Source organism: Acipenser ruthenus, chromosome 18, assembly GCF_902713425.1.
Source record: "Acipenser ruthenus chromosome 18, fAciRut3.2 maternal haplotype, whole genome shotgun sequence".
Lineage (NCBI taxonomy): Eukaryota > Metazoa > Chordata > Actinopteri > Acipenseriformes > Acipenseridae > Acipenser > Acipenser ruthenus.
Window position 1 is genome coordinate 2,252,802 of NC_081206.1, and position 15,289 is coordinate 2,268,090.

The 15,289-nt window shown below is 45.3% G+C and overlaps 1 protein-coding gene across 2 annotated transcripts in view; it reads right to left on the reverse strand.

The window, feature by feature from the left end:
• Nucleotides 1-2,106: 2,106 nt before the first annotated feature.
• Nucleotides 2,107-15,289, reverse strand: part of LOC117403382 (protein phosphatase 1 regulatory inhibitor subunit 16B-like) — a 30,188-nt gene continuing 17,005 nt past the window's right edge. Inside the window, exons 3-11 of one of the 2 annotated variants that reach the window (XM_034905297.2) lie at nt 12,387-12,457; nt 10,361-10,506; nt 9,422-9,525; nt 8,524-8,648; nt 7,167-7,292; nt 6,625-6,700; nt 5,358-5,487; nt 4,722-4,875; nt 2,107-4,495 (exon numbers count right to left, since the gene is read on the reverse strand). In XM_034905297.2, coding sequence (XP_034761188.2) covers nt 4,058-4,495; nt 4,722-4,875; nt 5,358-5,487; nt 6,625-6,700; nt 7,167-7,292; nt 8,524-8,648; nt 9,422-9,525; nt 10,361-10,506; nt 12,387-12,457 — 1,370 coding nt within the window. In that variant the 3' untranslated portion in view covers nt 2,107-4,057. Of the gene's footprint in view, nt 4,499-4,721; nt 4,876-5,357; nt 5,488-6,624; nt 6,701-7,166; nt 7,293-8,523; nt 8,649-9,421; nt 9,526-10,360; nt 10,507-12,386; nt 12,458-15,289 lie in introns of both variants that reach the window. The other variant, XM_058990768.1, reaches the window with a different exon arrangement.

Here is a 15,289-nt window from a genome sequence, read left to right on the forward strand (position 1 = left end):
TACAAAGCAGGACTTCGATTTGCATGCTGGTGTTGAAGGGACTGCTTTGTTCTTCCACATCTTACTGCAGAACATACAGAAGCAGCCCCACTAAAATAGATGTACTACATATTGTTTTATCTTCTAATCTGAACTGTACTTTCATTGTTACTGGTACTACTGTAATACATGTTATCTGGGTCTGGCTTTGAGAAATAAGGGCAGAATGTAACCTTATCTAGTGGAACAGAAACTGATATTATGGGTGGGGGGGGGCAGGTTTTTCTAACCTTCTGGGGACACAGAGGTTAACATGTGAAAAGCAACAATGTGGGGAAGGCGCCAGTATATTATCTGCTTAAGAATCAAACGAAAAGTGCAGAAGTCTTATTTCCTCTCTGCGTTCACCTGGTGGGGAGTTTCAATGGCTTTCTACAGACCTGTACCTCCTAAAGCTTTCCACGTTGCTTTATAACATGCCTCTTCCAAGCAGGTTCTAGTGCATACTTGCTATCGGCTGTTGCTGTACACGTGCCAGACACTGAAATGAAAGGAGCAGGGAGGTGCATCTTATACAGGACACACAAGTTTTAAGAAAACCAGGCAAGGTAAGTTCTTCTTCCCAGGGAGTCTGGGAACATAGCAGTGACCAGTGTTTTTTTTTTTTTCTACACAATGCCAGTTTCCAGACAGTTGAGCTCTTCCCTGTGAAATCCCTGGGGCTGGGTGTTTGTCAGGCTGGGTTTCATTAGCATGTGCATTCATCCACAGCCCCTAGAGCTCTGCAAGGCGGGGCTGCACTGAACACTGGCGTCCTTCCACACTGAGCCCTCTGACACACAGCCAGCTGGCTCCTGCTCTGCACAGACCCACACCGCATTCATGCAGCCACAGCACATTGCAGACAGAAATATCAGTGGGAAAAAAAACAACGTGCTCTAAACGAGCGTCTTCATTCCCGTCGGATACAACTCCAGTACGTTACAGTTTAAAGCCTTGGGGCCACGCAATGAAAGTATCCCCTGTATGTATTTTCTTTACATTCTCATAAAGCCCCCCTTTTATTAGCCTTCTGCTCATTTTTGATTAATTGGCTGTTGGCTGCACTATTCATGTGCTGCTTTGCCTTTACCACCGAAATCTAACTGCAGTTTCTTGAAAATCAATAAAAACCTGAATCTGAGGTTAAAGACAGGGTTCTCTGTTTCATAAAGCACCCAGAAAGCAGAGCTCTGCACCCCCCTTGCCTAGTGCAGCACAGATTGATGTGAAACAGCGTGCAGGCTTTTGAAAATGTCATTCTTCTGGCTCCTCATCCCAAGTGGGCTCTCTCATTGAGAATGGAGTGAATTATGTGAAGGGGCCAGTGGCAAGGGCGTCCTATTGAAAGAGCCTGAATGAGCCTCCTTACAATAGAGTCTGGGGCTCTGTCTGCAGAGCAGTGTGGAAACCACCAACAGAGCAGAAACGAAGCAGGAAACCGCTGCTGTTCTCATTGTGTCAGATACTAGAAACTGGCAACGCAGAAAGGAAAGTCTTTTAGTGAAGATACCATTGCTTATTTTCAATGGGGGGGAGGAGGTTTATACTGTTATAGCTCAGTACAGCCAGCCCTGGTTTTCATGGATAACATCCTGTGGGTTACAGTACCTAATCCAAACTCTGAAAGGACATCCCTTATTACCAAGAGGACTGACTCTTGCAAGAGAACGGTTGGTTTTCCTAAAGTAGTACTGGCTTTCTAAAAGGACATTCACCTTGCTGATGTCACAGAGGCATACACGAGGGTCACACGAACAGCACAGTTACATCTTTCTATTGTCATTATTCTTTTTTAATCAGTAAGCACACATAACTAAAATAACAACTAGAATAGTCAATACAGTGCTTTACTTTGCATTATTCCATAAAACTTGCAATAGAAATACCCCATTAAGCCAGCAGAGGGCATGATACACACTTTATAGTGCCTGAATTAATACAGTACAATTTAGAGTCTAAAGGCTGCTCTCTGCTGGCTTATTGTTTGTCAGTCTGGCAGTCTGTGCAATTGTAGATTCGAAGTCTTAAATATTCAACTTTCAACACAAACGCTCACAATAAAAGGCAAAAACAAACACCAGCATCTGAACAAAATATACAATTTATTTAAAACCTGTTGATACAACCATCAATATTTTGCCAGTACTTACAAAATCAGTAGTTTGTCTTTTTTTTTATCGTTCAAGAATTCCATCTCCTCTCTGTCACTTTAATCAGCCTCATATACCAGAGTGCACAAGAACCAGGATAGACTCTGCAAGTGGCAACCCTCACACAACCTTCACATCAGTGTTGAAAAGCACATGGTATGAAATCTGGGTAGAAACACATTGCACTGATCACTGTACAATAATTACCTGCTATGGCACTGTCATCGATGAACCTACCAGTATTTTTATTACACTACTCAGTTGCAATACAGCTGTTCCTCCTCTTGGTCCTGCTTGGTTAAGATGCCCTGGAATGCCTCTCCTAATTTCAGCGTTCTCTTTAGAACTGATAGAATGTTCTGGAATGGAACGTGGATTCCTTGAAATAAAGAGGGTAGCCACCTTACAAACATGAGGCTCAAACACAGCCTCTAACTTACTTGGCTCCACGTTTTGATAACACCGTTTAAAACATGTAATTTGCTTTTAACCCTCCGTTTAAAGGATGTACTGCCCCCTGACTGCTTTGAAGTGGCACGCCGCGGGCTCAGGCTTCCTCCACTGTGTGCGAGTACAGTTTGTTTAAATGTCACACAGCGACACAGATGTTGTTCCTGCTTATCCCTGCGGCTGTCCCTATTGATCTGTGCCCAGGGTTTGTCTGCAGTTCCAACAGAACCCCAACACTCGCATAGCATGAGAAATGAAAGGGTCGTCCTTGCTCCCCTAGGGTCAGTAACTTTTGCTACTGAAGGCGTGCAGTCAGTTGTCCATGGTCACAGAGGACACATTGTCCATGCATGATGATGGGCGTCCCTCAGCTGTAACTGCAGGGGGTAGCTGACCAGTTCTGTAGATAACATTGGGTCCATATAACGCTGCACCTCTTACACATCTCTAACAGTATTGATGAAGAGAAGCATTGTCATTTCATAAGAGCTTACTGGCTTAGCCTAGCGTATGCAGGAGTAAATATAGTTCTGTGCAGTGCGGTATCTATTTACAGTAGAACAGCACGCTAACACTGATCCCTGTGCTTCAGCGCTAGGAGGGGGCTTTCAGCACAACTGCACTACTGACCTTACACTGTCTGTAACACTAGAGACATATACATATACATAGATATATATAGATAGATAGATATATTTACAAAATATTTATACAAATATAGATCGAAAATATTATCAGTTGTGGTAAACTACAGATAATTTAAGCATTTACATTAAAAAATAATAACATATTTACAGCTTTGCACAGTATGATTTACAATTTATACACGTGGCTCAGCGGTTAGAGTGCCAGCTCATGCTCATGAAAAGACCAAGCTTCAAAATGTAACATTTCCAGTCCATTGCTGTGTCCAGTCACATGAGAATCGTTTTTTTTTTCTTAATACATCATTTCTGAAGCACAGACAATAAATGTGTATTTGTCTTCTAGCTGGGATTCAGATCAGGTAAAGCTTGGTCTTAGCTCTGCGTCTGTAAATCCTTTGGTTTCTCAGACACGCTGCTCTATGAATAATTGAATTCATTGGCACGTTTTCTGCTTTGAAACCTCACCGAAGCTAAGCATGAAGTAATGGAATATTCTACATATCACCCCCAGTGACAGACAGCAGGTTTCTCTCTTGCGGTGGTCACTAGGTGAAGGGGAGTCTTCGTTCACTTTGGAGGACTCACAGCTACAGTGCTCTACAGTGGTATCCTCATTGTTCTTACCTCAGCTCCCATCAACTACCCATCCTCAAACCTGCAGTGTTCTTTAAGGAGAATGACCAGACAATGACCTGCAGTGTGACTTGCTTCAGACCCTGTACAGAATCTCTGCTTGCCCCGCCCCCTTGTGTGACATCACTTGGAATCCCCTAACCCACAAGCTAACCGCTATGAAATGGTACAGCAGCCCTGCGCCTTCTCGTTGATCTCCTCCACTGGCTGCTTCAGCCTCAGAAGGGGCGGGTCCCCGCTGGTCACTGTGTAATAAGCCGAGCTCCCATTGGAGGAGACCAGGGGCAGACGTGACTCAGCCGGGCCGCTCCCGTTGGCGAGGTGACCGTTGAGCAGCGGGTGACTGAGCAGCTTGGTGGCGGCTCTCTGTCTCTTCAGCTCCGCCAGGGTCTGGTGGCCCCGCTCGCTGTAGGCAGCCCAGGGGTCTGTGAGGGAGCTGGGGGTCTCTGGGGTCGAGGGGCTCCTGGGGGCATCTCCATTGCAAGGGGGGGGTGTGGCTGTGCTGGATAAGGAGATCTTCCCGTTCGGAGTGCTGCCAGCGGGTTTCTGTTCCTTGGCTGGCTTGGAGCTCCTGGACTTCTCTGGTGTTGCTTTCTGCTTGAGGGAATACATGGAAATTAGTTTAATTATATGATGATTATACCACAATTTGAGTAAGAAATCAGAGTAAAACTTTTTATTTTCCAAAGTTTCTAGACTATTATTCTTTTCTTTTCCCAAACTGATTGAAATCTGCTGGTTGGCTGGCAAAGGGAGGACTGCAGCCCTGTCAATCCCACCCAGCGAGCTGGTGCACCGTCTCTGCACCCCCCCCCCTTACCGGAACGATGTTCTCCTGATCGGACTCTCTCTCCCGCTCGTCCCCCTCCCTCTCCTCCGGCTTCTTCCCCCCCAGCCACACGATGGCCTCGGTCTCATACTCCTTTCTGTAGCGATTGTTGCGATTGGAGACACTGGCCCTGCGCACCACCTTCCTGCAGAGACACACACACACACACGCTGTGACCCAGCTCCAGCAATCCGCTTCCTTCCTGTGTCAAGGGTTTGCAACACTGGCTTAATCCTAATCCTTCATTAAAATCAGAATCCATACTGCTCACTGCTACACAGTCTAACATATAATACATATTCCTTAAGTTTTATTTCCCCATTGATCAATGATCAAAAGCCTTTTTTTAGCTGTAACATTTATAAAATGAAACTTGTAATAAATGACTCGGTATGTTATTGCTTGGGTTTTGTGAGAGACCAAGCAGACAAACTTTTTGACTAAGACCATCATCAGAATTCTTTATAATAATAATAATAATAATCTATTACAGGCGGAGAGATTGCTTTGAGAAAAGGACGTTTCAAACAGTGAAATGGAGAGAAAGCTCAGCACTCCTGTTGTGTTCCAGTTGTGTTGTGATAGAATCAGGACTGGTCTCTGGTGACACTAGGTGGCAGCACTCACCCCCGGCTGCCCGTACTGGAGGTCCTCCTACACAGGGAAGTCTTGTGTGTGAGCTGGGACTTCATGATGATGTCATGCTTGTGCTTCAGATCCAGCAGCATGGCTTTGAACTCCTCGTCCTCACACAGGTCTGAGAAACACAACACAGCAGAGCCAGCCGGTCACTCTCACTGAGGCTTCACTCCGCGGTCTATTAACTGATCACCGAAACATTTTAATAAGTAGCTTTCCCATTGATATCACCGCGGCATGACGATGGGACCCATTCATAACCCTTCTTTAACCCTTTCAGTCCTGTCTGATCTCAGCGCCGTCGAATCCTGTTGGAACCTCACAGGACTCCTAGGTCCCAGTCTGAGGTCGGGTAGAAATATACATCAAATATATTGCTGTCCTGTTCTCATATACAGTATAAGCAATAAAGGAGCTTTGAATTATAGAACTTCATTTCAACAAAAATAATTCAGGGCTGAAAGGGTTCAGAATGTATAAAGAATGTTTTTATGAATAAACTTTGCTATTCATGAAACTGTTCTAGGCTACACTTTATATAACCCTGTCGTTCATTATTTTACTTCACATTTACAGTGGCTTTCATTTCGAGACATGGACACCAGCTTCTGATGCAGGGGAAATATTACCTGTGCATTACTGCTTGCTACATATCAGCAAGCAGTTTAGGAAAGTTTCTACAGTTTGGAATGTGTTATAAAGATTTGTAATAATCTGTCTGCAGATCATCAGTCTAATAGACGGATTAGCAGCCTGCTGGGATACACAGACAGTAGGATTACAGTGCTGAAAGCTAGTTTGACAGATGGGCAGGAGAGCAGACACTAAGACAACAAGACGACAACCAGACCAATTAACAAGCAGCCAGCCAGACAGACAGACAGACACTACGTCATGTTGAAGGCAGTCGAGTAGTGTAGCAACAGATCAATGTGTTGGCAAGGCAGGATAATTACCAGCTGTGTGATCATCACAGCTATTGTTATGAAGGCCTGGCAGGGTTTAGAGCAGGCTTCTGACGCTGGCAGCTTCTAATGAGCTTCCCTGCTATAAGCAGGGTGCTGATGGCCCTCATGAGCCCATTGCTGTAAAGGGGTTAGGGGATTACAGTAAGGGTTAGGGTGCCCCCGTCTCATGAATCCTGGAAACAAGGATATTACTGCATTGGTACAAATGAGTGCCTGTTGTTTTTGAAATTAAGACTCGTATATGGAGGTTGTGTGGGTGAGTGAAAGGGGTTTGGGCTTGAACTCACCGATAGGAGTCTCATCCAGGTAGGTTTTGGCATTCAGACTGGCTCCATGGGAAACCAGCAACTCAGCCACCTGTATCTGGAAACACACACAACAAAACAATCACACCTCTGAACAGGGGTTTCAGAGTTTCCATTAAGGAATCCACTGGAGAGCTCTGAATGTCTGTCTGTCTGTCTGTCTGCCATTGGGTTCCAAATTTACAAATGTTTATTTTTTTTTTTTGGCAAAGTTTTACTTTTTAAAGGGGCCGACATTAAACGTCCTTTCTATCTAAATAGTCTGTTCCAGGAGTTTCATTGTGTTTCTTCCTTAAGAAATGTCGGTGGCACTACATGTTTTAAATAACCAACAGTGAGAAGTACTAGTGGAAGGAAAGCTTTTGCAGGTAAAGGGTGAATGCAGTGTGTAAGAGACTGCAAGCTGATGTGTGTAAATCCACAGCCTCTGCAGCGTGGGCAGACCCAGCCCCAACACGGCTCACTGGTACTCCCTGAGGGATGGATCTGACCAGGGTGTTTGAGAAGGAGTGTGAGGGACTGACCTGCCCCCAGCAGGCTGCAGCATGGAGTGGCAGCCACCCGTCGATGTCTCTGATATCCACCTGTGCTCCCTGCTCCAAGAGGAGTTCTGCGGCCTGGATGTAGCCATTCGCTGCAGCGATGTGGAGCTGGAAAGAGGGAGAGGAGATTAGGACACAACGCTCATTCGCTGCAGCGATGTGGAGCTGGAAAGAGGGAGAGGAGATTAGGACACAACGCTCATTCGCTGCAGCGATGTGGAGCTGGAAAGAGGGAGAGGAGATTAGGACACAACGCTCTCCTCATACAGCTTGATGACAGCATGCGAGATCCAGTCCCTTTCAGGATCTCAAGCTTGCCAGTACTGCTGGTAAAAAAGTTTAGAGCTCCTTGGAGCTCCCTTGACAGCCTGCTAAACCCTTGGGAAAGCACACGATGTCAGGTTCAAATTACACTTGAAAAAAGCCCTCAACCTTCAACCCTGAACTGCGTGTTAGAAACGGGTTCTCTTAAAGGAAATGGGGGGGGATGTCAGGATCACATGATAAATGAGATCAGGATCTCGGCATTTCAAACTGTTACGTTGAGATCCTCAGATGAACTACCTTGTCATCTTGACATAACCGATGCTTTATTTTTATTTGTTTCCCCTTGTCCTCAATGCGCCACGGCAGATAGATTAGGAAGATGAATAGCACCTGATACTACCTCTGATAAATCCAGTTGTGTTCCTGCATACATGTGCACCAAATAACCAGGGGAGGGCAGCATTGAGTTAAGCATCTGCTCAAATACCCACAGCACACCCTGTATGATGATCGAGGACACTCGCCAACTCACAACGTGATGATAGAACATATGATATTGAGGCTGTTGAAGCAGGACTGAGGAACGGGCTGGTAGAAGAGATAAGCCAGCTTCAGGAAATCCAGCCTTCCAGCTCTCTGCTACAATATCTCACCCACACTATAAACAGTGGACTGTGTGTGCAGGTGGACTCTTATCAAATAAGGTATTTCATCTGGTGCTGTTTGGACTACAGGTGTGAATGCAGGATAAGACATACAGGGAATGCTCACAAACCCGTCACTGTGATAGATTGATTTCTTAGCTGTGATTTATTACAGAGGCAGGAAGCCTATTGTAATATATACAGTGTATCATTAAGTGTCTATTAACCCATTTTTCTCTTCTTCTGCAGAACGACGCTATCGGCCCGGGAGGCGTCCCAGGAAATGCTGCTTTGCGATGCTGGAATATTAAGCAGTGAATGCGGAATACAACCAGACTACACTGTCCTGTATATCCAGCGTGTAACCCTAACCGTTCCATTACTCAGAGGATAGTCCCTGTAGCGCCTCCTCTTCGCTCCTCACTCACCAGTGTGGCCCCCTGCTCGTCTGTCTTGCTCAGGTCCTGACGGCTCTGCAGCAGCTCCTGGATGTCTGAGATCATGCGCTTCTCCACCGCCACCCGCATCTCGTTGATCATTTCCTGGGTGATCCCTGAAAACAAGAGATGTGTTGGATCAGGGAGGGGGGCTTCGTGCCGTGGGGGGCTAATGCACTGGTGTTCTTTCACCTCTAGAGCCCTGGGTTAGGTTACAAGAGAAATGAGTTTGGGGGTCTCAACCGCCACACAGTTTGTTGCCTCGGGGCACATTTCCAGGTAAACTCAAAAAGAGATGGGCTTGGTGACTGAACCTGGGACTGAACTGATCCCCTTGGCCATGCTTGTGGAGTAACGTAGGGAAGCTCACACTGCACTACCCAGGGCTAGACCACTTTCTTTTTATTTTCATTTACTTGTGAGGACTTTGGATCACCTCTTATAAAAGTGTCCAACAGTAAAAGCAAAGTGTAATAAAGCACAGTGAAAGCATAGCAAAGTGTAATAAAGCACAGTGAAAGCATAGCAGTGTAATAAAGCACAGTGAAAGCATAGCAAAGTGTAATAAAGCACAGTGAAAGCATAGCAAAGTGTAATAAAGCACAGTGAAAGCATAGCAAAGTGTAATAAAGCACAGTGAAAGCATGGTAAGCATAATAACAAACATGGCAAACCAGACATTATAACAGGGCTTATTTCTTTGTTCTTTTCAGAAAAGAGTTAAACTTATTCAGAGATCAGACATTGCTCTCCAGCATGCAGCCCCTTAATCTTAATAGCATTAACGCAGAATGAAATTCCCTTGAGCCGCAGTGCAGCACCTGCTGCCCAGATGAGCGCTGAGCCTCCTGGCCGCCTCCCCCACCTCCCACTCACCCCGCCCCCTTACCTCGATTGGCCATGGCCATCTCGATGATATCAAGGGTGGGGTCATCCTCACACAGGTCGTAGGGCATGTTGCCATCCGAGTTCACCGCCAACAGGTCAGCGCCCCTGTGAGCAGAGAGGCACCGTGACACACATTTCAACCCAGAATAAGCAGTCGCTACAGCACAGCATTCACTTTGAGTTCTGCTTATTTCATCAGGAAGATCTGCACTATAAATAGATAACTCAGCAAATTGACAACCGCTAAAGTAATCTAAAATACTGATACGTATAACTATGCCCATTTGAACTTAGTTTTCAGTACAAATAAATATTTGAGGACCCTTGTCATGTATTTAATACAGCCTGCAATGATTATATGCAGACACTGTTTCAATACAGAATGCAAACAGCACACACAGGAAGGAGTATTACTCAGTCAAGCTGAACACTGATCTCTGACACAGAGATTTTTATTATGTGCTCCAAGAGCTCAGTAATTGGAGAATTAATTGGAGAGCTTAATTAGTATGGCAGCTGTATTCAGATAAGGAGCGCATATCTCTAGTGTCAAAACAGAACAGCATCTTTTGCATTCTAACTGTTCTGATGTTTTAAAAGGTATTCTTCTTTCCACTTGCTGCACAAACACCCTTTTCTTTCCACACTCTGAGACTAAGACATCAAGCCGCAGAACGGGGACGTCATACAGTTTGTGACGGGTCAGCAGGCAATCGAATAATGAGCTAGCCTTGCATCTGACTATTAGTGTTTCCATTGAGACTTTTCAGTAAGGGTTCAGCAACTGCAAGTGGTTGAACCCGTGAAATATCCCACTAATGAACTGAAAGATCACAGTGCTGTTTTTTTAGAATGTCATGGGACGTTTGCTTTGCTTTAACAGTGGATGATGCAGTGCCCCTATGGGCTTTGTGCTGCGGGTGCAGACGGAGGGACTCACTGCTGGATGAGGACCTTGACCAGGCTGGCGTGGCCGCACGTGGCCGCGGCGTGGAGGGGGGTCCACAGCTCGTTGTCCCGCGCGTTGACGTTGGCCCCGCGGTTCAGGAGGATCTTGGCGATCTCTTCGTAGTTATCTATGCAGCACTGAGGAGGAAGGCACACAAGCAAACACCAGAGTCAGGCTGCTTTCATTTAACTAGGAAAGAGTACACTGTGAAAAGATGCATTTTACGAGAAGCATCTCGGTAAGATAGCAGAAGAAAAAAGCCCAGGAATTACAGGCAGTACCAGCTTTCCTGCTGAAACCCTGACAGTAACTGGAAGGGGAACTTCTCAATTTCCACATGCAGTTGATGTTGGGGGAGCAGCAAGCTCTTTAATTTCTGCACTGATAGCTGAATTACTTAGGGAATAACAGAAGGCAGTAAAAAGAACAAACAGTTTCATTTTTACAGCACGCACACGACACTGGTAATTCTGATTATCGCCTCTGCAGACACTTCCAGCTACCCATTACCTAAGAACTGAAGAGTGAGGATGGCTGGTTTGTTAGTATTTGCACGCTCTGCTTGTGCCCCAGGACCTCAGACCGAACACAAAGCTGCTTCTTCATTCCAGGAGCTTGTTATCTGCCACCCAGTTGGGCGTATCCTCCACGCTTCCCCTGAGCCCTCATCTCAATTACGATAAAGAGCTTTGAGACACACAACATCAAATATTTAGTGTTTAGGGCAGGGAAGGGTCAGACTCGACGGGCGCCCTGGGGACTTGCGATGTATCATATGACGAAGTTCACATGACGCATTAGAAACTCCCCCCTCCTCCCTCCAAACTGTATTCCGCACAGGAGACTCAGTCTTCACCTCATGCTCTTCCTGCCTCATTAGCACGCTTGTCACTTTGCATTTTAGCTGATCATTGTTACCAGAATTTGCATTCAGCAACTAGAAAGGCAGCTGAAACTGGAAGTAAACGTGGAAGAATCTTAAACAAGGAAAGAGCCATACTGAAGCAGCGTTTCTGGAGTTCTATTTAAATACATCACTTTATAAACATTCGCTATATTGGCTGAATAACTTTCACGGGACCCATAATAATTTCACAATATCTTTATACAATATTGCTACATGCTCTGAGGAGGCTGTGTGGAATGCTCAGATATTAAACATGTTCCTTTATAAAAAGGACGCAGTCACTCTTACAGCAGCATTTGCGGGCCACGCTTTAATTACATGTGCTAAAACACGCATCTGTCTGAATGTAACAAATAGCATTGTGCTGTAGCTGCTGGTGGACTTGTCCACTGAACTTCACATAGCACTTGCACGTCCAATCATGCATGGATATCCAGCTGCATCCATTAGCCTCGACAGTAATGACGGAAGCCGAGGCATAAAGTATGTTATTAATGAAGACAGAGAAAGAACAAGTGAAAACCCAACGCACACGCTGAGATGCAGAAACACTTGTTATTAAACCCACTGTCTTCCGCCTCCCTCTCTGTTCCAAAAGAGACCATCAGGAACAATGCCACCCCTTCATCGCCCTCAAAGCACAGCATTCATGCAATTCGATTTTTGAGCAAGCAGATTACGCCTTCATGCAAAGGCTAACAACACAGCTAGTGTTAGATATCAATAGGGGTCCTGAGTGTCAGTCAGGCAATGCTGGAGGGGCGGGCTGTAATAGTGACAGCAGACAGTGTAAGTAGCTTCTCTAGTCTTTCTGCCTTGTTTGACCCTGACCATTATCAGGTTGCCAGTAAGGGCAGATGGGAGTGCTACCGTGTGACTTGTGTATTGTTTCCATTGTGTAGGTTTATCACTCGTATTGTGCTATAAGCTTGTCAAGGTCTCTGACTCGGGTCACCTCCGCTCCTTTCCTGGCTTAAGTGATTGTGCAGTACAATACAGCCACTGGAACCCACCTGCCATTGTCTGCATAATCCTAGTTACCCCTTGCAGAGGCAATGCCCTGGCTGGAGCTCCACGCTGACCCACCCCTTATCCACTCAGTGTCCTTACCTGATGCAGGGCAGTCAAGCCATCATCATTGCAGAGATTGGGATCCACGTTGTTCCTCAGTAAGTAACGCACTGAAAGAGAGGAAGCAGAGTTAGGATCCATCGGACACTTCAGCATCGTTCACGGGGCCCCCCATGTGATGTGCTGTTGGGTTTGAAATGCAGACGGGACACTTCCCCTGATCTGACACTGCCAGTGAAGAACCCCTTGATGAGCCCCATCACTGAGACACCCCCACTCCCACAACCAACCCTGCAGCCTCCAGCACTCCATCGCACAGCAAACACTGTCATACAGATCACACTGATCAAGGCATTAACATGCCGTTATTCAGGGAACTCTTAATAGCCTTGCTGTTTTTTTTTTAACTTGTTTTATTTGTATAAAAAACTATAAAATACAAATCCTGACTTGACCCTGTAAGCTGTCCGGCAGGATTACACATGAGATTTGTTGCAGGGTTTGTAATTGTTGGTGCTTTTTTAAATCCTAGGCTAGGCATCTGCTCCAGAAGCGACTGTTCCCTACGCCTCCTTGCATTACCCCTGGATAAGCAAGGTTGGGATTTTTACCCAAGTCAGCACAGTGATTAATGTCACATTTGCACTGTCTGCAAGATTTACAAGGACTGATTTTGCAGATTCTTTCATTGTCTGATGACGATGTTTTTTTTTTTTATTTAAACCAGCTGCTCACAATTTGGTTTGTATATACATACAGGGGATGTCTAGAAACTCCACAATGATCCCAGAAGGGTACATCAGTTTTAGTCATGATGGCAGATCTGACAGATTCTGTAGAGGGCTGCTAGCATGCACTTGTTTGGCAGGTGCATCACAGACCACAGTTATAAAGAGTGTTTCAGGTGGAAATGATGACGTCACAATAAGACTATGCTGTTTAATGACTCTGATTTAACTATACAATACAGATCCTGCTGTAAGACACAAGCTGATTTCCAGCCCCACTCCAGGTCAGAGTGGATAGAAGGATGTGCCGTGCATGAGGACATTAATAAAGGCTTCTCCTTGAAAAGCATGCCTAGGATTTCTGTTTGTGTTTCGCTGCACTGTACGAGTTATTGAAAACCACTGTCATCTGTGCAGCCAAGCGCACTGTCAGTAATGATCGTCCCTTTGTGCCGTGGTGTCTGCGTTTCTTGATGCTGTTCAAGCCCAGTGGTTATCTCTATAGATACCACTGCATTCATGTAGAAACTGCAAGCCAGAATCATACTAAATACAGCCCCTGGTGACCTCGTTATCCTTAATACTGTAACACAGACGCAAATCATTTCTCCAGCTCTCCCTGCAAGAATGTGCTTGTATAAGTGAAGATCTATGCTCTGGAATGACGTACATTCATACTGTAATAGTTAATCCATATTTCTGTGAGTATAAATGGTTGGACTTCTTTAAACAAAGACTCTGTGTCTCGCATGGGCACATACTGTGACAGGGAAATTGAATCACCTCATTATACAAAGACAGACAGAGATGCACAGTGGACTGACAGGGACCTCATTAGGCTCTTCCTAATGAGGTAAGCAGTAGATGTCAAGGCCCAGCTGAAAATACTGGATTTATTTTACGATACAGTATTAAGCATGGACCGGGAGACACATTCAGCAGACAGTTTTCTTAATCCATAATGCCGTCCAAGCCAAAGAAGGTACAGAGCAAATCTGTGTTTCACACCCCTGAACCCTAACCCTGATGCACAGAAATCTTAAGACTTACAGGTTAGCGCGTAAACCACAAAAAACACCTTTCTGATGCCGTTTAAGATCTAATAACGGCCCATCGTTTAGTTATAAAAAAAAAAGAATAGTACCACGCACACATGGAATTAGTATGTTGATACCAGGTACAGTCCTGTCTGCAATGCGTCTTTCCATTGGCCCTAGCAAGCATCTGTCTTTGACTGCGGCCAGTTGAGACCCTTTGAGATGACCTGGCTGTACTCCCTCCTGAAGTGCTGCAGGATGAAGAGGTACTCGGGTTTGGAAAGTCAATTAAATGCAGTGTCAGTGTGAGAGGAATGTCTGTGAGCTGGAAGTGATCCGGTGACATGGGGGCATCAACGACCATCTCGCTGAAGTTTTAATCTTAAATAAAAATGCTTCAAAGTTTACAGAGCTGCTCAGATGACTATTCACTCGCTGGCAATTTAAAAAGATGTTTTCCAACAGATAACAAAACTGCTGTATAAATAATGAGCTGAGAATATACATCTCCTTATCAGCACCGGACTACTGAATGGAGCCGCTGAGGAAGGCTCAGGCTTATCGTTTTAAACCGCTGGCTATGATGAAGCCTGAAATCACTTTTTAAATTCTCTCTCATCTAAAGTCACTCTGTATCTGCATGGCTGGAGAGGAAAGTCCTTAATCTCTCCTCAGAGCAGAGATGGTGCAGACACAACCATTTCCTTAATTTCTTACTTAAAAATAGATAAGAAAGTATTTCCATAAACCTTCTTTTCTTTGACAGGGAGGGGGTTCAGTTCCTCCCTGTTAAAGCACGTGGGAATGTGGCTGGAGCAGGTGTATAAAAAGGGTGATCACGGGTGTGAATGTGAGTATGAATGGTGGTGTTGGAAGTGAAGGTGTGTGTTGGTGTCCTGTCCTGTCCTTCCTGTCCTGTTCATGTGCGTGAGTTTTTTTGTTTAACTGTTTGTTTTGGCCACTGTGCCTGTTTATTTTGTTCCAGTGTTTTGTTATGTGTAATAAACGTTCGCATTCGCACTTTACTGCAGCTGTCTTGTCTCTCTCCCTGCCGATCAACATCCTGGCCGTGACGCTGCCCTGTCACACACCCCACGCGTTTTCAATGTAATAATGAACGTTGTATAGAAACGCAGGTCAGGTTGACAGAGTTAAAGCGCGGTGGTATTTAGATCCA